At 49.9% G+C, this 19,934-nt stretch overlaps 5 protein-coding genes across 5 annotated transcripts; 2 read left to right on the top strand and 3 right to left on the bottom strand.

The window, feature by feature from the left end:
- Positions 1–5: 5 nt before the first annotated feature.
- On the bottom strand, positions 6–1,154 carry UREG_03558 (uncharacterized protein; the record flags this gene model as incomplete). The annotated part of the gene is made up of 1 exon (XM_002543995.1): positions 6–1,154. One exon carries the CDS (start codon positions 1,152–1,154, stop codon positions 6–8), a length of 1,149 nt encoding a protein of 382 aa, XP_002544041.1.
- Positions 1,155–4,729: 3,575 nt separating this feature from the next.
- Positions 4,730–7,517, top strand: UREG_03557 (GTPase-activating protein GYP7; the record flags this gene model as incomplete). The annotated part of the gene is made up of 6 exons (XM_002543994.1): positions 4,730–4,885; positions 4,953–5,285; positions 5,403–6,318; positions 6,360–6,664; positions 6,724–7,042; positions 7,105–7,517. 6 exons carry the CDS (start codon positions 4,730–4,732, stop codon positions 7,515–7,517), a joined length of 2,442 nt encoding a protein of 813 aa, XP_002544040.1.
- Positions 7,518–8,388: 871 nt separating this feature from the next.
- Positions 8,389–11,574, bottom strand: UREG_03556 (uncharacterized protein; the record flags this gene model as incomplete). The annotated part of the gene is made up of 1 exon (XM_002543993.1): positions 8,389–11,574. The coding sequence occupies one exon, from the start codon at positions 11,572–11,574 to the stop codon at positions 8,389–8,391; it is 3,186 nt and encodes a 1,061-aa protein (XP_002544039.1).
- Positions 11,575–12,316: 742 nt separating this feature from the next.
- UREG_03555 (NUV101 protein) lies at positions 12,317–13,915 on the top strand (the record flags this gene model as incomplete). Its single annotated transcript, XM_002543992.1, has 5 exons — positions 12,317–12,359; positions 12,410–12,528; positions 12,599–13,388; positions 13,460–13,536; positions 13,760–13,915. 5 exons carry the CDS (start codon positions 12,317–12,319, stop codon positions 13,913–13,915), a joined length of 1,185 nt encoding a protein of 394 aa, XP_002544038.1.
- A 514-nt stretch (positions 13,916–14,429) lies between these two features.
- On the bottom strand, positions 14,430–19,605 carry UREG_03554 (uncharacterized protein; the record flags this gene model as incomplete). The annotated part of the gene is made up of 2 exons (XM_002543991.1): positions 14,430–14,977; positions 15,039–19,605. 2 exons carry the CDS (start codon positions 19,603–19,605, stop codon positions 14,430–14,432), a joined length of 5,115 nt encoding a protein of 1,704 aa, XP_002544037.1.
- Positions 19,606–19,934: the final 329 nt, after the last annotated feature.

Below are 19,934 nucleotides of genomic sequence, written 5' to 3'. Positions count from 1 at the left end.
TTCTCTCAGTGGGATTGGCAACCGTTTCGCGCCAGATCAATAACCGGTGCCACGGGCATATCGGGTGCTGGAGGGAGGAGTTTCATTCTCGATTCCCTCATCGAGCGTTGTTTTCTAAACGTAGGGTTTCTCCTCAGTCGCGGACTTTCGTCGAAAACACCGGCGGAAATCGGGGATATGAGATCATAGCCCCTAACGGGCGACGCTTCATTAGTAGCGTGGACCGGAGAGACTGCATCGGGGAACCACTCAAGGCTAGAGCTCGAGGACCTCGAGCCGTTAAGGTTGGGCGTTACTCCTGCACTGAATTCAGATGTTGAGGTACCCGACCCTAGACCAGGAGAGCTATGGAAAGGCGAATTTTGGGGACGATCTTGGACTGGAGATCGGTGGAGGTTCGAAGGAACGAAATATAGAGGCTGCGTGGAGCTAGCAGATAGTGGAGTTATAATGGAAGCGCTGCCAGCCAAAGGAGAAAGGCAAACACTGCCGCTTTCGGGTAACAAAGGCCACATTCGTTCATTCGAAGTCGAATCGGGTGAGATAGCTGCTATGTTCGTTTTCAACATTTGAGGATCTGCGGCATTATTCTTGGAGACTGTTCCCTTCGGCCATTTTCCAGGGTGGTACGATGGAGCTGGTCCATGTGTAGTCCGCGACCGAGAAGGCTGGTGGCGCCGGGACCCGGTTGATTGATCTTCGTAGAAAAAGCCAGATTCCGTCGTAGGCGTCTCACGGCGGCTCGCGGACCTCATAGGCGCTCCATATAAACTTTTTGTATGTGAACCACGCTGATCAAACTGGGTGTCAATCCGGGGCGGCTCGAGTCGGGATCCAGGTTTCTTTTGATAATCATTTTTGTCGAAGTGCTCCATTGCCATATCCACCGGGGCGTTTGAATGTAGGAATGGCATGTTTACTTGCCATATTGATTTCACAATCTCGACCTTTTGAACACCCGTGAGATTCTTCTTCGGATTCTTCGAGTCTCTCGGGGCTGACTTGCTTGACATTCGAAGCGAGATGTGAGAGGACGGAGAACGCAAGTTCTTGGACCACGCCGCAGGGAGCGGAATCTGTTGTTTCTTCGAGCCCTCGTTGTCAAGGTGCGACCCAGGGTGTGGGTGGTTTGGTAGGTAGTCTGAGCAGGGCATTATCGGATCAAGACTTTGTGATGATTATCCTAGGGATGTCCCATGTTAGCCACCCCAAATAATAGCTCACTATCAAGCATTCCAGGCTCGAGTACGATGCAGAGAAGTATCTTCAAAATGGGAAAATCAACAAATACAACTCCGGGTATAAAGCCAGCATCCCATACAAAGTCAAACGAAAGTCCATCAAAGCAGGCAAAACAATAGCAGTCTTCGATCAGGTCGCCCTTTTCCATCAACCTTCCAAGAAGACTAGCAAAGAGACAATCGGATAGTGCTGTGAAAAGAAGGACAAGCACAATGCAAACGGATGGCTGACAACAAACGACACAAGGCCGACTCCCGCTCTCGCCTCTAATGCTTTCTACTAACCTTTGCATGATCACTGCGATAATCTCTTCCAGGCGAATCCTTTGCTGAGTAGCAGTTTTAGTCGAGCTTCTTTGATGGGTTTCGAAGTCAACTGATCTCCTTTGACGATTGAACTGCGGTCCCTGGAAGATGCGGAGAATTAATCCACAATCAATATCCAGCAGTAGCAAAGTATCGTCACTGAAGCGAGGATAAAGAGAAAGAGAAGGGATGTTCTATTCGTATGAAGAAAGACACAATGTATACTCCAGCAGGGGAGACAAGATCCTAAATCCTTGAAGAAATCAGGTCTATAGATATCGTCTTATTCCTGGACTAACGGGCGATGCCTCCCTGCAGGTCAATAAGCGGGCTGTTCTGCATATAGCATGTTCCTCCGGGTTCGAGCCTTGCCGTTCCCACGCTTGGGGACGGAGTTATTGCATGCTTTTGCTTTTTGCCCTGCTTGCGAAGTGCATGGACAGGGATTGATGCAGAACTTTGGGGGTTTTTCCCTGCCACACTCCTGCAATCTTGTACTAATGCACTGTCACAACAGTCTTTTCACACATGTTCCGATCAACTCGAAATGTAAGTAGCTCCGGCGTCTAGAACGTGACGGTCAGCAAGTAGGGCCGGTCAAGTCGTCAGTCCCTAATCGACTGATAAGACCCCCTTTGCCCCGTCCTCGACCCGGTATGAGCAATACGGGCTAAACTTGTCCGATGGACTGTGCGACGGAGAAACGCAATCGTGGAACAAGCTTAGCGAGAGGTGAGCAAACGAGGGCTGAACTCGAGGTCCAAAATAGACTGATAGACGGCATGGAATCAGGTGGTGCGAAAAACCCGAACTGGCTGGTCATCGATCCGCGGATGAAAGAAACGAAGCTGGTGGTAGGCTTCAGCACCCTTTTGCTTGCGGGCGGAAATCCTGGCCCGACCCCCGAAATGAGCGAGCTAGCGCCTAAGCTAGCTGGTAGCCTTTAACGGGGGCCCGGGCGTGACTGCGGCGGGAAGGTACCTAAACTTTAGGGGCTCCAACGTGCAGCTGACGAACCCCTTGGTTGGGTATCCTGAACTTCAATGAAGGGGAGGGAATTGACTAGTTAACTAGATCACCGTCCAAAGGCGAGAAAGACCACGGCTTCCAAAATGCAGAGCTTAGCGGGTTAACAGGACAAGATGGTCAAACATCTACACCTGTAAGAGTTGTGCTTCCATCTCGTATCCCCAACACCAACATGAACCTCCAAGCCCTCACAAAATACGACGAGAGAGATGCCAGATGGTCAGAAAATCTTGAGAACAGGCTGACCTCCCATTCTTCAGCCACATTAGTTAACTCCGAAGATTCGCGGGTGCGCATCAATATCCATCAGTCCACCGTTTAGATCTGTTTCATGTTTTGGAAACATGCATCAATCCTAGGACGCCACACCCCCCGGGTTTGAGCAAGCTTGGTCGTCATTGGTGACTGACTCTTCTCATTCACGCGTATGTACGGAGTAGCTACTCCGTACATCAACTTGAATAGAGACGCCAGTTAGTCAAGCGGTTTTCCTACTACTTCCCACGCAGCTCGAGTCGCATCAACCATCGATTGAACTCTGACCAGGACCGTACCTGCATATATCAGGAAGAGACCGTTCCGTTCATCAAGTTCAAACGGGACCATCCATGATCCGGGGTCCAAGCAGGCCCTGCCAAGCGCTCTGTTGCTATTTATGCCGTGCTAGCACCTTGGGGCGCAGCAACAATCTGCAAACCAGCGCCTTGGCCAGCGAGTTTGTTCGCCGGGAATAACTAGGTGGTTGATTCTTGCAAGCAACGCCCAACCATCTGGCAAAGAAGTGAGCAAGCCTGTTGGGACAGAGTTCGGGGCCTGGTTGCGCTTGAGCTCCATTTCAACCACATTGACAAGATCAGCATCCGCACGAGGCCGCGTATGATGCAGTTAACTCGTCGCTTCGTGGGCCAACTTGTAAACTAAAAGCTAACCGAGTTAACAAATGGGACGTGATCCTCGTCTGATCTTCGCCCCCGAATGTGACTCAGTTGCGAAAGCCATAATCCAGGGCCAGTCGAAAATCGCCCACTCTTTTGCTCAATGCCCACTGGTCCAACTCCTCGAAAATTTCCCTGGCGCTTAACCGTCGCACCCTATTGCCTCGGTGAGCTGCTTGCGAAACAACAGGCAGCGAATAAAAACCCAAGTCGCAAGCTGCCACGCTGAAAACGCCGCGCCGTCCAACGTCCCAATGGAGTTATTTCCCTAATCAGGTAGCTCGCGTTGTGCTTTGTGCAAGGAGACAGAAATGACGAAAAAAGCGGTTGATCCATGCTAGTAGCTATCCCGAGATACGCCGCTCTCGCTCTGCTACTCATGCGTTTGGCTTCGGTATCCTCTGCTCTCCGTGCGGTGAGCACACCAATAAGCCTTGACTGATTCTTGTAGTTACTGGGCCGGGTTTCACAGCGTGCTTGATGCATTGGTCCTGTGATATCGAAAACGGACATTTCTTCGACGCTTAATGGATGAGCGGGCTTCAATGTTGGAGACTTTCTATTCCAACCTTTGAGATAACTGTAGCACGCAGCATAAATCCCCGTGCGTTTCCGCTTTGATGGCGCAACAACGGGAAGTCCTGAACATTCGTATCCGCTCTTAACCATATAGCGACTTAGTAGTATCGTATTGCAGCTACTCTCGAATCAACCATCTTGCAAGAGATCTAGAATCAACCATGGGAGGCAAATACCAAAGAACGGCACCACTCCACTAAAGTCTTTGACATTCGTAGGCTACTTGTGTTGGCCATGATAGACAAAGGAGCCAGATTGTTGCTGCCTTGGGAGGCATGTGAACTGGTGGCGAGGATGTGACCTGAGCCTGCTCATTAGTTAGCTAGTTTATCTGGAAAGCCAGAGCAGGGAATTCGAAGAGTCCTACTATTGAAGATTGGAAACCGAGACAGAGTAGCCAACTCGGCTTGTTCATCAGTAAACTCGTTCTCCATCTGCAAGCAAAGTGAGTTCGTGGAGGAACTATTAACTACGTCACCTGTTCGGGTCATCCATCGCAAGCTGACGGATCGAGCGAACAGTCAACGGAAACAACCAGCTCTTCCAGCTACTAGAATCTCCCCTCAAGAGCCGTCTCTCTCATAGCCATCCACACGCTTCGACCGACCCAGCAAGACACCGCGATTGCACCAGCCCGCCATGGCTGGCCGTTCCACCCAGTTCACGCCGCCGCCTTCCCCGCCATCTCCGACAGCTTCGTTCTACGACATCAGCGACGATGAGGAGGGCGAATACAATACCATCACACATACAAAGACAGGGAAAGGAGTAAAGCTATTATTTTCAAAGAGCAAGGTCGGTGATTTTCGATTTACCCGCTGATCTCCCCCCGAAAAGCATTTACTGATGCCCTGATACCCAGGTCTACGTCCATCCTAGCCCCTCGTCAAAAGACAACATACCCGGCTTCATTGCATTGATTGAGCAAAAGCCTTCTCCCCTCGACGATGGAGACAGGCCCTCCTCCTCATCCTCCTCGAAGACCGTCAATGCCTCCTCGTATCTCCTCGCCTGGGTGCCCGAGTCATCCTTAGGAGACGCCCACAGCACCTACGTAAAGGTTGACCTTTCGGATAGCTCGTCTCCTCCCCGTCAGTCGTACCTAGTTCCGCCGCTGCCGACTATAACATCTCATGGGGACTCTATCGGCCTATATGCATTCGCGGTTCCCTTGTCGCAAATATATTCATTGTTGGTCCGTCCACCCAGCTTGGGTTGGTGGTTTGGAAGCTTGGTCATAAATACAAAGCTAGGAGATAGCTCTCCGGCCTTGTTCTTTCATGACAGTGAATGTGAATCAACAATTCTACAGAAAAAGAAAAGGACAAAGGAGAGCTTTGATCCGTTTGAGGACGGGCACATGTTTTGGGGTGGCGATGAAGTCTTGAGATGGCTAAAGAGATATGTCGAAGTTCATCGCTCTGGCGCAGATCCAAACGTTTATCTTATCAACCCCTCTCAAGACGATAAAACATCGTTTGGCCATTTACCGGGAATTGACAAGGCGGCAAATTCACCCAGCCACGCCGGGACCGACCCTAAATCACAAAGAGAAGCAGGCATGGACCCATTTACAAAAGCTTTGAAAGAAACGCGATGGAAGGTACTAGAGCAACTCAGCAAGATCACCACTTTCACTAGACGGACCGCGCAAGATCTAGCCGATAACCCCAGGATACCACCGCAGGTGAGGCGCTTGATGAGAAACCCGGAGATCCAAACACTCCAGGACGAATTTGATAGCGCAAGATTATATTTGGCCCGGTGGGCCATGGGCATCGCAGAACAGAGTGAGCGTGAGAGAAACCAGCGAATCTGGACCGCAAAAGATGTCCTGGCAATGGAGGATAGTTCTGTGGGCGAGTTTGAGATACTGAATATGGAGGCAGCAAATATGACACTGAGTGATAAACGAAAATGTGTTACCAAAAGTGAATGGGATAGCTGGTTCGACACGGATGTTGGCCGATTACAGATCACTCCCGACGAAGCAAAAGAGCGAGTATTCCATGGTGGGCTTGATCCCAATGATGGTGTGCGAAAGGAAGCTTGGTTGTTTCTGCTAGGAGTATACTCCTGGGATAGCAGCGAAGATGAACGAAAAGCGATAATGAATTCGAAAAGGGACGAGTACGTACGACTTAAAGGAGGCTGGTGGGAGCGCATCGTTGAGGGGACATCGACGGAACAAGACCATGAATGGTGGAAGGAACAAAGGAATCGGATAGGTAAATGAAATCTTCTTTCCCTAACCTATTCGCGATTGTAGCATGGAGGCTGACTAGATTGTTCTTGGGACTTCGACATGTAGAGAAGGATGTCCATCGCACTGATCGTACGATACCACTATTTGCAGGAGAAGACATCCCCCATCCAGACCCTGACTCTCCTTTTGCGGAGACTGGTACAAATGTCCATCTTGAACAGATGAAAGATATGCTCCTTACTTACAACGAGTATAATCGAGACCTAGGTTATGTCCAAGGGATGAGCGACCTTCTTGCTCCCATATATGCCGTCATGCAAGACGATGCCGTTGCATTTTGGGGATTCGTCAATTTCATGGATCGAATGGTAATACTTCATTGTCGTCTGATCGGATTCTTTGACAGTATTCACTAACGGCATTTTAGGAGCGAAATTTTCTCCGTGATCAATCGGGCATGCGAGAGCAGCTGCTTACCCTTGACCAACTTGTGCAACTTATGGACCCCCAACTCTATATCCACCTTCAAAAGACAGAAAGCACGAATTTCTTCTTTTTCTTTCGCATGTTCCTTGTGTGGTTCAAGCGAGAATTTGAATGGGTCGATATACTTCGGCTCTGGGAGGGCCTCTGGACTGATTACCTCTCCAGTAATTTCCATATATTCATTGCACTCGCTATTCTAGAGAAACATCGGGATGTCATCATTGCCCATCTTCATCATTTTGACGAAATTTTAAAATACAGTATGTCATCTCCCGCCTTTGGATCTCTTGTCTTCGCCGCCGCTAACTTGTTCTGTACACAGTCAACGAGCTTTCCAATACTATAGAACTTATCCCTATCCTCAGCAGAGCAGAAGCGCTTTTCCATAGCTTCCAGAAGAAGGTTGAAACCATCGATAAGAAATACAATTTCCCCAGCGCACCCGTACGGCAAAGAAAGCCTATCCCATCAGATTCTAGGAATCAATCACTGCCAGAATCGCCCTCTCAGCGCCCCACTCGTTCGTCCATGTCATCCTCTGCAGGTACACGGAATGCTTCCACCGCCTCTGCTACTGTGGTTGCTAGCGGTGTCCAGAACCATGCTGAGGGATCTGGAGGTGCTCAACGGCCCTCAGACGCCGCTCCAGATGCCGGGCAGGTCATTTCTCCTTTACTTCGAGACCTACTGAGTAGAGAAGTGAAGGGCTTACGGAAGCACGATCTAAATGCTTAGGTCAATATAATATCTTTTTCTGGTATCTCTCGTATTAACTTTTTGGTGTATTCGATTCATTGCCAGGGGGTTGCCGGAGTTTTAAGGCGAGTTGAGGGTACGCTTTTCATCACTCTGGACCGTGGTTAGTGGTGAATGCATGTGTTTCCAATTACATAGTTAGCTAGTGGCGCCTTATTAACGCTTTTTAAGATTCCTTTAATTGTAATATCATACTTTAAAAAGCCTCATATTCTGCTTTTAATGAAACAATTCACTTGATATATATTATTCTTGAGCTGATCCTTGATACTAGCTCACGTGTATCTATCTCAAGTAGGAAATAACAATCTCAAGACTTGGATGGTGGAAACGCAAAGAGTAGGATATTTAACCAGGGTATAGAGCTGAAAAGCTTGAAAACAGCGATGATGATTTGAATGCAATGCACCCTGCATGTTCCACCATAAGATTTGGCGAAATAGTAGAAAAGAAATCTTCAAGAAAAAAAAGAAAAGAAAAGCACCATGAAATCAAGACACTGAGAAACGGTACGATCTATTGGCACCCAAACAAAAATTTTCCATCCAGATGAAAATGCCCGAGAGGGAGGCCCAACAACATGCACCAGGCATATCGGGGCGGAATAAAAGGCTTCACGAAACAACAAAATATGCAGGTAATGCTGAATAAGTTAAACATCCAGCCCTAAACGCCCGCTCAACCGTCAATTTCAAAGTTTGAAACACGGGATGCTGAAAAACCAAAATATAGGAATTGGAGGGAAAGCAGGGTGGAAAGAAAATAGACTACAGTATAATAACGCCAAAAAAGGGTGGAAAAAGGTAATTGGGATTAAGGATATTGTTTGAACGCGGGAATTGGTCAAGGCTTAGGCTCTCCCTTTGCCCAAACCTTTCAAAAAGACGCGTTTGTTTGTAGAACCACCCGCGAAATCACTCACTCGCCTGGAATTCACATCGGTTCTGGCTTTGAGATGTGATGTAGTCTCCGCGATATGTGATGGACGATAACCCCGCAAGGAACCTGTAGACAGTTTGGATCGCAACGTTGCGGATGATTTGCGTGCTTGGCCCATCACATCTTCCACCCAGGCTTCACTTTCAGGGCTCATGGAGACGTTTCTCGATTTAGGAGTGGGGCCAGCAAGTCCCAGCGGGATGGACTGAGAGAACATGGATGTGGTGGAAGAAATAGAAAGGCGCCGATTTGGAAACAGCAGAGAACCAGGGTCTGATGCTTGAGAAACCTTTTCAATGTTTGCAGCCGTTAAAGTAGGACGCGCCACTGTGTTGGCGTTCGATAGTCGTGTTTTGCGGACCGCTAGAGGAGACGGAGGCCGGATATCAAACGGTGAGTTAGGGCGAGAGATCGGTGTCGTTCGCCCATTATTGATCGTCCTCGCCGGAGAGCGATGAGGCGATGACCGGTGAGGGGACGATCGGTGAGTCGGTGATGTATGGGGAATTTCCTGTACCTCCAGTTTGCTTTCTGACATTCGTCGTCGTCCATGATGCATAACGTATTCTTTGAGGTATTCAGCTAGGTCTGCCCAGCCACCTCCAACTCGTACCATGACCCTCTCCCCTTCTCCGCCGACAGTACGCACAAAAAGTTTCAACGGTGGTTGTTTCCCGCCACGGTGAAGATGATAGAGCCTGACAGGATTATCTTCTTGTGGTGCACGCCGCTTGGGGCGTTTGTACGCAGGAGTAAGTGTGAGGGTAGGGGTAGGGGTGGTAGGTCGAGTTGAGACACGAGGCGGAGATTCGCGGCGATCGGGACATCGTTCAATTTGTAGACGGCTCCCTGGGTTAGGCTCATTGGGGCCATCAATAGGAGTTGAACTAAGACGGATGCGCGCTGGGATGGTGGTGAGGATCGAGCTAATCTTTTCCTCGAGGTGATCTTCGGGTGATTTATCCGGAGTTATATATGGCGCTCGAGATGTTACTTTAATCGCTGTGGAAGGTGGTAACGCGCTGCCTGAATTCGACGGAGTGATAGGATGAATGGAATTCAAAGGGATAGTTGGCGACGGGCTGGGAGAAGTGGACATATCCTGAGTCGAGGAACTAGAGTCTGGAGGACTGCTTGAGTAAACCTCCGAGTTCGGCGAAGGAGGCGAAAATTTGTGCAAGGATTTGCTACGATGATTCTCATCTATATTTTGAGCGTTCTTTGAAGGACTAATGTGGCCCGCATATGATGACTTGAGAAGCAAAGGGCGATTAAGAGGCGCGTTGAGCTCCCGCTTCAGTACTGGCTGAGTTCCAAAGTCGTGGGTAGTTTGGTTAGAAGGAAGAGGAACAATAGGTGTGCAAGAATCATTATTTTTAGCTTCTGAAAGAGCCTGACGGTTGACATATTGCTCCAGTGGTAAACTCTTACTTCTTCGGATGATCTGTGAGCCGCGCTCTGTATCCTTTGATCCAGCAGTCGGTTCTTTAGTTGATTGAGATGGCCCATCATCCTGCTCAAGTACAGCCTTGGCAACCTTGGGAGGGTCGGCTAGATTTGAGAGTGTGGGATCCTTTGCAAACGAAGTGTCACAAGTTCTCTGTATTCGTGGCTGGGGTATAATTGCTTTCGGATGCAGGTCGTCGCAAACTTGGGAGCCGCGCTCAAGTCGTTCCTTTTTCGAAGGCTTGGGATCGGATTCAGGATTATCTGATGCATTGAGCTGAAGAGTATTGCCTGGATCGGCACAGGGCGAAGCTTTGGAATCTGAAATAGCATTTTGAGAAGTTAATCCATACTCTTGGGTTTCCGTTTTCGCAGACACGAGCGTTTTCATGTCAGTAGTGGATGTGCGGATGGTTAACGTCAGGGCAGCAGGTGGATTGTCAATGAGCGCAGTTGTGTTGTGAGAAACCCCTTGTTTACTGGCCTGAATTGGTGTTGTTTGTGGATTGGGGACCTTGGGGGGCATATTACTCGCATCGGGCTGGCGCTTGGGAAGCATTTCGGACATGCGTGCTGAACCCCTTGTTTGCAATGATCGTTTCCAGTCGTTTTCCATAGCTTTCTTCTGCGCTTCAGATGACCAGGTCGCAAAATCAGACTCCATTGCTTCCATATCATCAATCCAGTTCTCAGGGAGTGAATCTGAACGTCCCTCAAGCTCATCAAGGATTCTGTCCATTTGCCTACCCACTGTTAGGACCTTCTGTTCCAATATTTGGCGAGCAGCGGTGAAGGACTCCTCGGAAAAGAGTCGGTCATCACTGTCCGGTAATAAACCAGAGGATAACCGTGCTAGGGCAGCATCTATATCCAGTCTGGCCAGCTTTAACCCCTGAAGAAGCTCGGGTATCTGTCGAAGTACTATGAAACGCACTTCCCAAGTAGCCAGCAAGCTATTCAGCCTTGAGAGAATCGGAAGGGCTTGGAGAATTGTGGCCGTTATAACAGCGGTGAAATCACTTAGTTGCACGTAAGATAGCGGTTTCATCTCAATCGAAGCGGTGCTGTGGGAAGATATCGGACGCGAACGAGACGGTATATGAACGTTGAGGACATGTTCTTTCAACATCTCGACATCTAACGCGTCCATGGCATCCCTGATTTCGTCCGACCTGTTTTCATATTGTTCGACGATTTTCGCCGGAAGACTGCCGAAATAAATATCATGGATTTCAGCGGCAGCCAGGTCAGCGGTTGGGGGGATGGGAGGGGTGAATCCTTTGCCAAGGCCGGCCTCGCGCCTTGAAGGCCAGCTCCATGACAGCACCTCTGTATACCACTCTCTTAGTTTTTGAGCAGTCAACGCGGCCCTGATTCCAAACGCACGCTCAACGGTAGAGACATTGGCAATACTTTTTGTCAGCGCGTCTGATGGAGTGCTACGGTTGGATGGTACTGCATCTGCCGCCGATAGCGCCTTAAGCGTAGATTGCGGTGACAAGTTCGATAGTAAGGGATCAAGCTCGAGGGCTAAAAACTGGCTTCTTCTTTGGGGTGATCGAGTGCGCTTGGGGGATTGCGAACGTGACCTCGGGGTGGAGGGCGCAAGACGTAACGCGCGCGTCAGCGGCTTAAATGGGTTATCAGCCATTGTTGGCGACGGCGAAGGGCATAGCGGGGTAAAATCGACGACGCCTTGGTGAAGACGGAAACGAAAGAGGGCGGGAGATCTGGTTCAGAACGTGGACCAATCACTTAAAGCGAGTGCCGACGAAGTGTTATCATTCCGCGAACGTAATTCCGGGGCAATTCGTCGAGGGGTTTTGTCAAAGAAAAGCTCCACACAACGGCCTGTTTTAAACGATAGTGAAACGATGCAATTAATAGCGAGTGTGATGGTTCAAGATACATCAAGGATGTGAAATATGCGCAACAAAAGAATGTCGGGGTAAAAGTGCTGGTTTAAATACGGTGACGCGGGTGAATACATGAGAGCAAGAGCTGCAAGTAACGAGTGTAATATCAACAAATTGATGCCAGAAGCCGCCTCTTCAGTTGGGATTCGTCAAAGAAGCAGAAGCGAGAAAGGAAGATGAAGCTGTGTTGAAGGTTGAAGTGAAGCCAGGATGAGCCTGCTTAGCTCAGCACGGAGGTTGGATCAAGCGCAGGGCCTAGCCTCCTGGGGACTAGCGTGGGGTGCGATTCACCGCGGTGCACGGACCAGGCCCTTGATCGACGCGCCTCGGATATCGAATTTTTGTTTAACACACGCGTTGGCGAGGATGTTAACACTTGAAGAACTTGAACAGGCACTGTGCTATTAGGCATCGGGAGTGGTAGGGAGATGACTTAGGCGTCTTAAATACTGTGAGCGTCAAGGAAATGGTATCAGGATGCGGTTTAGGGGGCAACTCACGAATATCGGTACCTTTACTAGTATGTATCAATCTTGACGCGTCTCTCACGAGATACCTGACTATATTTAGAATTTACAGCGTCCCTTGCCTCCCTGGGGAAAATATGCTGGGTACGACTTGAAGAAGACGCCGTGCGTTTCACCATCATCCCCGACCAGGGAACACAAGTTTGGGCACAGTTACCTATTGTATGCAGCTACGTTCTAAGGCCACGCATTGCTTGGTTTGCTTGGTGGGGGATTAACGATCTTGTGTCAGGAAACCATTTTCGATTCCTACACCTTATCAGCCGCGGCAGAAGTGATTAACCTAGAAGTTCCAATCGCCGCTCTCCACCGCGCTCTCAGATCAGCAACAGACGCCACTTCAGCAGCCCTGCGCTTAACGAAAAAAGGATCCCAGCCAGTGCTGGCCTTGACAGTCGTGACTTCTTCGTGGACGGATGGCAAAAACGCCCTTGGTATCACCGCCGGCCCCGGGTCTCAAACCAGAGATAATGACGAACACGCAACGAACCCGACAGCACTTGAAGGGATCCAGCTTGGGGCCCGAGAGCGGGAAACCTTGGTTACCCAGGAAATCCCCGTTCGCGTGCTCCACCCGTCGGTCGTGGAGACACTGCATGAACCGCGCTGCCGTGAGCCAGACGTTCACATCGTGCTCCCTAGTTTGATTCAATTGAAAAGTATATCAGAGAGGTTTACGAAGCTAGCAACTGACACGATGCGAGTTAGCAGCGCCACAATGGTCGGTGGTGTTAATTCAAGTCCCAAATTGGAACTGGGCGCAAACATGCATGGTTCATTAAAACTCGGAATTGCTACCGACACATTGAAAATTTCTAGCGTGTGGACCGGGTTGGTGAATCCGGAACTTGATCCTGCCCAGGTATCTCAGGATGAAGCCGGGCAACGACCTAGTGAACGTATGAGGGAGCTTGGGGGAGAGCATGGTGAGAATGAGGAGGGATGGGCGACTGTTAAAATTGATGGGAAAGACTGGGGACGAGTGCTAAGTGTTGGACGGTTGAGTCCTAGAGTCGTGGCTTGTAAGCTTCTTCGAGGCACAGCCTACTGCTTGCAACCTGGTCTTCCTAGAGAAACTTACGATTGTGTCTAGGCTTCATTCATAACACCGCCTTAATTCTCTATGTCTATCTCCAGAATAGCTGGAGTGGAGATGAATCGTGCCTAACCGTGAGTACCTACTACCAAACACCGCTGGCAGGATTAGGAGACGCTGATCATTTTCAAGTATTATGTCAATTCATATGCTACATGAAAAAAACCATCAATCTCACCATTTTGTTCCACGTTGTTGAAATGTCGGCGTATCCAGAGGCTCACGAAGGAGGATTTGCCCTGTACATATAAAATAGATCAATTAAGCACACAGTGCCTGCTTTATATTCCCACCAAGCATTTTTGGGGAACCGCCCTACCAGGCCGTGGTATACACCTCAAACGACCGGGGAAGAATTGGTTAGAGCTATCCCAAGAGCGAAAGATCATTGGCGGAAAAAGGGAACGTAATCTAAATGAAGTTACATACTTGGAAATTGCAAAAGGCTTATAATACACACCTCCGCTGGGAAAAGAAGGGAAAAAGACGAAAAGAAAACACAGTTTGCGAAGGGAAACCAACGAGAAATATCCAAATAAAAGTACGCAAGCTGCGCCTTTTGAAGAAAATAAACATGGGAGGTCATCTTTCTTACAAAAACGATTAAATATAACAATGGATAAAACGGAAAGAATTAAAATACGGAAAAGCGCTATGAAGCGGGAAACTAATGCATGACCCGGTCCCGGATGCAAAGTCAACATGTAGAAACGTGACGATCAAAATGTGGGCTTACCCAAAGCTAAAAAGGCAGGCAAGGCATAGAAAGCCAGCGTGTAGCAAGGAAGCGCACATAATAACAACATTGTCATGTGCGGGCAGTTTATATCTATGGTTTGCTTTTCCTGGGTAAGGTATAGCAAAAATGCTGGGCGCTGAATTCACAAAGAGATGAGACCAAAACACAATAAACAACAATGCAAGTGATTTTGCATCATAATTCATAACTGGGATGGAAGCATTGAGATCATTTCGCCATGACATCAATATAGCCCCGGCCCTTTTTCCGTGCTTTGACAGTACCCGCTTTTCTTGCCTGCGGGGCTCCTAGGAGATCGTCAATCGAGCTCGCATTGCTTAACGAAGTGCTAGGGCGTGATGGCGGTCCTGTTGGAGCGCCAGCCGAAACGGATCTTGGGATTGGGCGCGGACTGCCTGTCGCTGGGCCCAGCGAGCTCAATGGCGGCGTGGGAAGTGGCGGAATACCAGTCGGAGCGGATAAAGCGACCCCCGCAATGGTCGAGGGTCCCGGCCTTCCATTTACTAGGTTGGGCGTTGTGGGAGTTTGGGCAGCGCTTGCAGACCGGCTGGATGGCGCTGAGCCTTTAGGAGGAGGCGGCGTGGCGGCCGCTGCGGCGGTGCCACCGCTGTCATTTTTGTTGATCCATCTGTTCAACTCTTTATCGAAATAGAAGGCGTTGTCATCTCCGAGATCTGCGCGGACTGGGCCCGCCTCCTTCTTTCCGAACCAACCTGAAAACCAGCCTTTCTTTTCTGCGGTTGGAGGTCGTTTTGCTATATGGAACATGATTAGCATTTCGGTTTGGATAGCCATAGAAGGGCTTATATTGCTTACCATCTGCTTCTGCAGCCTTCTTGAAAGCTTCATCCGCCTCGCGATTTATCCTTACCTTCTCGACACTCCTGAGCTGTGCCGCGCGAGCCATAAAATCGTCATCACCGTCATCGTCCATGAATGATTTCTTTTTCGGTTTTACTTCTTCTGATTCCTCACCCTCTGCAACATCTGTAGAATATGAAGGTGGTTCGTAACCGGTGCTTAGAGATGGAGGTTCATAAGTGGGTGGTTGGTACTGGGGTTGTTCAGGTACCATTGCACCAGTTTTGGCTTCATGATCGTCTGCTGCTGTCGCCGGCAATGGCAATGAACTCTCCTGACTGATACCGAAACTAGTTGTAGACAATTGTGCTGCGGGGGTTTCGCTCGTAGGAGACTGAACCTGAGGGGAATAAATCTCCTTGACAGGTGCAAGAGGGGAGTAGTTTGGCTGAGGTGGTGTAAAGTGGGAACTAATACCAGCAGGCGATGCGTGTATATTGCTAGAGGCCAACCCATAACCATTATTCTCAAGAGGGGTCATAGGATCTTGGGAGTTGCGGCGCTGGGAATACGAACGCGCCGCATTATGTGAAGGTGACCTCTGGGAGTCCAAAGACCGACGACCACGAGATTGTTCTGGGGATGAATAAGGAGGATAGTGCTGATTATTTGGGGCGTAACGAGAACTTGATGATGATGGTGGAACCTGCTGAGAGGGAAAATATGATCCATATCCTTCGACGACCGAAGGGGACCTACTGACAGGCGGCGTCCCGGCGATTTTGGCGAATGGTCCAATATCCCCTTCTCCAGCCTTGCCGGAGCCGTTCGATGCCACTTCGTTATCGTCGCCAGCGACGAAACTGTTGAATTTCGCCCACACCGACCCTGAGACCTTTTCCATGCTGGGTTTCGAAATCCAGGATGATGAGCCGTCCGCAGGAGCCTGTCTCAAACGCTGTAGTAGTTCGTCTAATTGGGCAAAGAAAGTTTGGTGGTAGTATGGTGATTTCGCATTCGATTTCGACGTGACAATAGAAACAATTGCTTCGCAGTAATGTTGAGCCTCAGATTTATGACCCTCTTCAGCCAGATGCATGGCGTGCTGAAGTTTGAAAGCTTGTAAATGAGGCAAGACTGGGGATGGTGCTGTAGCCAGTACGGATGTAGCAAATTCATAAACTTCGGTTAATAAATAAGCCTTGCGATCCGTCAAGGTGGCCGACGAGTTCAGCCGGTGATTAGAACCCAGAAGAACTATATCAGCCTGTGGGTCATGTACACCGCCGAATCTCGTCTTAGCCCCGGCGATTAGGCAACAAACATGTGCTGCTTCTGTCCTTCCGTATGATGCAAGCAACCGGCCAAGTGCTAGCAAAGCCTGGTGATCTTGGCTACTTCTGTTTTTCAGTATTAGGTTCACAGTCTCCTTCCATTTATTTAGGCCTTCCAGGGCATCCTTAGCAGGGCCTGGGCCTGCATGCATGCTAACCATCTGCAAACCAGCTCGCGCAGAGGGTGGTACCAATTCATCAATGCTCTCTTCGAAATTGCCAGCGAATATCTCGTATAACGCAGCTAAGGACTCGGTATTCTGCCCCAAAGATCGAACTTCCCGACGAATGAATTCTTGAACAACCTGTTTCCAAACGGACTTGTCCAGAGTAGATGAAATCAGCATTGCATGGCCCCACAAACGATGGTCAACTGCGTCCCAAACGGCCTTTTGCCTGTCCCCAGACACAAGATTTTTGTGGATGGTTTCGACTCCTAGAGAACTGGCGGGTTCGGATGTCAGCGACCCAGCGAGTGGGCGATTAGCATCAGGATATCCAGATTGAGTATCCAATGGCCCAGCCTCTGTAGTTGCGTCGTTCTGTGAGAATACGCTTTGAAGGCTTGCGTCTGCTGCCGTAGAGCCACCCAGCACCCCGTCATGTTCAACCAAAACCCTCACTACCTTCCAAAGCAAGATGGTATCTTCACGGCGACGTTCTTGTACCAGATCTGTTTGAGCAGGGCCTTCTACCGGAAGGGTCTCGAAAGCGGATATCATGGTAGAAAGCCAGGTTAAGACGTCTTTCTTTTTGGATTTCGATTTTAAGGGTCCTGGAAACTTATCAAGAGGCTCGTCATGCGGAAGTAGTTGATTAATCGGATAAATTTTAATGTCACCCAGAGTCGGTTTGATACGAGGAACCATCTGACCCGTAGAATATCTGGGGATATGCTTTGGAAATGTCGATAGCACACTTCCACCAAATCCAAACCTAAAGATTGGAGCGCCTTTCCAGCGCTGGAGAGGATCATGTTCTCGGCCATCGGTGGGAGGAATAAAGTCCAAAACTGGAACTGAGCGATTATGAACAGCGGGGGTATAAGCGGTCTGGAATGTTTGCATTGACGACCTGCCGCCGTGAGCTGAGGCTGGTCTCACGTAAGCATTCTGACTCGATCCAGCAGATGTTTGAAGAGGATTCATTTTCCCAGGAGACTGGGTCATGGAGCGTTTGGGAGGAATGATCTGCGAATCGGGTCCCAGGGGCGGGAGGCGGGAGGTTGGTGGGACAGTGGAAGTGACAGGAAGTGGCTCTCTTTTCCGCGGCGGAGACGAATACGGCATTGTAGGCTCGTGGTATGCGAGGGGGCTCGAGGTGCGTGGCTGGAACGGACGCGTAGTGACGGATGTTTGAACAGTTGGGGACTGCGATACATACGTTGGTGGGCCTGTAGTGCCAGCAAGCTGGGGTGGTGCAGGAGAATATCGAGGAAAGGGGGCCGATTTCGTTGCTGGCTGAGAGGGCGGCTGAGGTGAATACCGGGAGGACTGGGGAGGGTGTTGAGAGGGAGGGACAGGAAGAGTGGAATACAGATCTACAGGCGCAGGAGGCTGTAATTGAAATTGGGAATAAGGGTCGCGGTTCTGCTGCGGATGGGAAGCGGGTGGTGGGACCATTGGCCCTATCGGTGCATTGGGAGGCTGTTCGGCCGGGTTTGGCTGTGACGCATGTCGACCTCGAGTGGATGGGCGGGATCTTGTTACGACCGGGAGCTCCTCAAAAAAACTTCCAGTCCTAACAGGTGCTTTGGTTGATGGAGAAACTGTATCAGAATTGGATATATGTGGTGGAGCTGCATTCGGCAAGCCACCAGTTCCCTCCGGACTCGAAGGCATATAAGACGAACTTGGAGGGCGGGATCCTGTCATGGAACTGCTGCGGGGTGGCGGGTTCATACCAGGCGGGTGCTTAACAGCGCGAGTTACGGCATGTTTTGGGCGCATTTCAAACGGTAAGTCGAAGGGGGATTGATATCCGGCCTTCGGCTGATTAACGAAACTCTCAACCGGTCCCTTTTCTGGCTTGACTACTTGCTGCGGGGCTGAAAACGAGTTTGATGATGGTAAACAAGCTAGCATCTCGGACAATGATGGCTGATGTGGAGCGTAAGGGTTGGCGGTGGACGACTGAGGCTGGAATTGCGAGGTGTTAGGTGTAGCCAAGTGCTCTGTGGCCTCAGTTCGATACTTCGGCATTTCAGCACCAGAGTCGTTCGTCGATGCATCGAGAGGTTCGTTTTCGATCAACAAATCATCATCATCTAAAAATGCCTTCCATCTTTCCGCCAACTCCTCTTCCCCAACGTCCTCGTTTGCTGCGGGCTCCTGAGGGGCAGCATTGGCATATGGGGTAACATTTAGCCCAGAGAGGACTTGTGACGTGGATTTACGTTCTAATCCAGAAGGCTGTTCCCACGTCGACTCTTTCTGGTTCGTCATTTGGGAGCTGAAAAAGTCGGCGTCCCCTGTGGCTTCATCCGCTTCAAAAAGGGTGTCGATTGCGTTGACCGGGTGACTGTTCACCAGAGATTGAGCATCGCTATTATCAATGAGTGGGAGTCCTTCCTCAAAACGGGACTCGGGTTCTGGGGGGTTATAGATCGGTTTCGTTTGTGAGCTGATATTGTTGAAAAAACCAGCGCCACCTTCTTCATCAGCTGCGAATGTATTGTTCCATGGGCTGTCTCCCGCGTTAGTATTATTAGGCGGTTGGGGGTCAGACAATGGCTGGTGAGATTCCTCATCACCCTTATCCGAATTGTCCTGTTTGCTCTTCAACGTTGCCCCAATCATCGCCTGGAAATCGACGCTGTCGTCAGAAAACGAGTTCGCTAGCAGCCCAGCTTCAGATCCCTGGAATGAATCAATCAAAGGCGAATCGGAATGTGCAAGGTCGACATTCTGCTTGAATCCAAACCGCTCAGCCTCAATGATGTTCGAATCCATAATTCCGTGATTTCGTGACTCGACCGCAACTTTGGAAAGTTCGCCCAAGTGTGTAGAATCGCTATTTAAAGGCTCTACAACGGGTTTCTCCGGTTCAAGAGATTTCGAGCTGGTATTTCCCGGTGAACTCTCAGCGGATTCTCCGATCTGGCCGAATGTCGGGGAAGAGGCGGGTGGATCATCTCGATCGGTTTCGTTGGAGAGTTGTTCGGGCCTATGCGCTGGATTCCAAGCTCCGTATTGGAGCGCATCTGGAAGTGAGCCATTTCCATGGCCCAGCACCGAGACCTCCGCCATCGGGAATCAGTCGTTCAAGTCTCTACTCCTCGAGGACTTGAGCTGTCGTTGGCAGGGAAGGAGGCAAAAGCGGGCCGGCGTGGTAGGGAAAGGAACGCGACCAGCTCCAGGGAGAGAACGTTGACGCTGGCAGCCAACAGAACTAGAGAAATCGAGAGGCAATCATGGCGGAAATTTATCAGTATTCTGCCGGGCGACGGGAATCGACTTGCGGATCAGGAGACGCTCTGTTGATGATCGAAGTCGGATGGAAAACGCCACGGAACAACAGCGGCCCGGAACTGGCCAGGTAAACACTTCTGAAGGCGTCAGGGCGATGGCGAGACTAA

Source organism: Uncinocarpus reesii, genomic scaffold (genome assembly GCF_000003515.1).
Source record: "Uncinocarpus reesii 1704 scaffold_2 genomic scaffold, whole genome shotgun sequence".
NCBI classification, from domain to species: Eukaryota; Fungi; Ascomycota; class Eurotiomycetes; order Onygenales; family Onygenaceae; genus Uncinocarpus; species Uncinocarpus reesii.
Note: the sequence above shows the minus strand (reverse complement) of the source record. Positions and strands in the feature narration are given on the sequence as shown.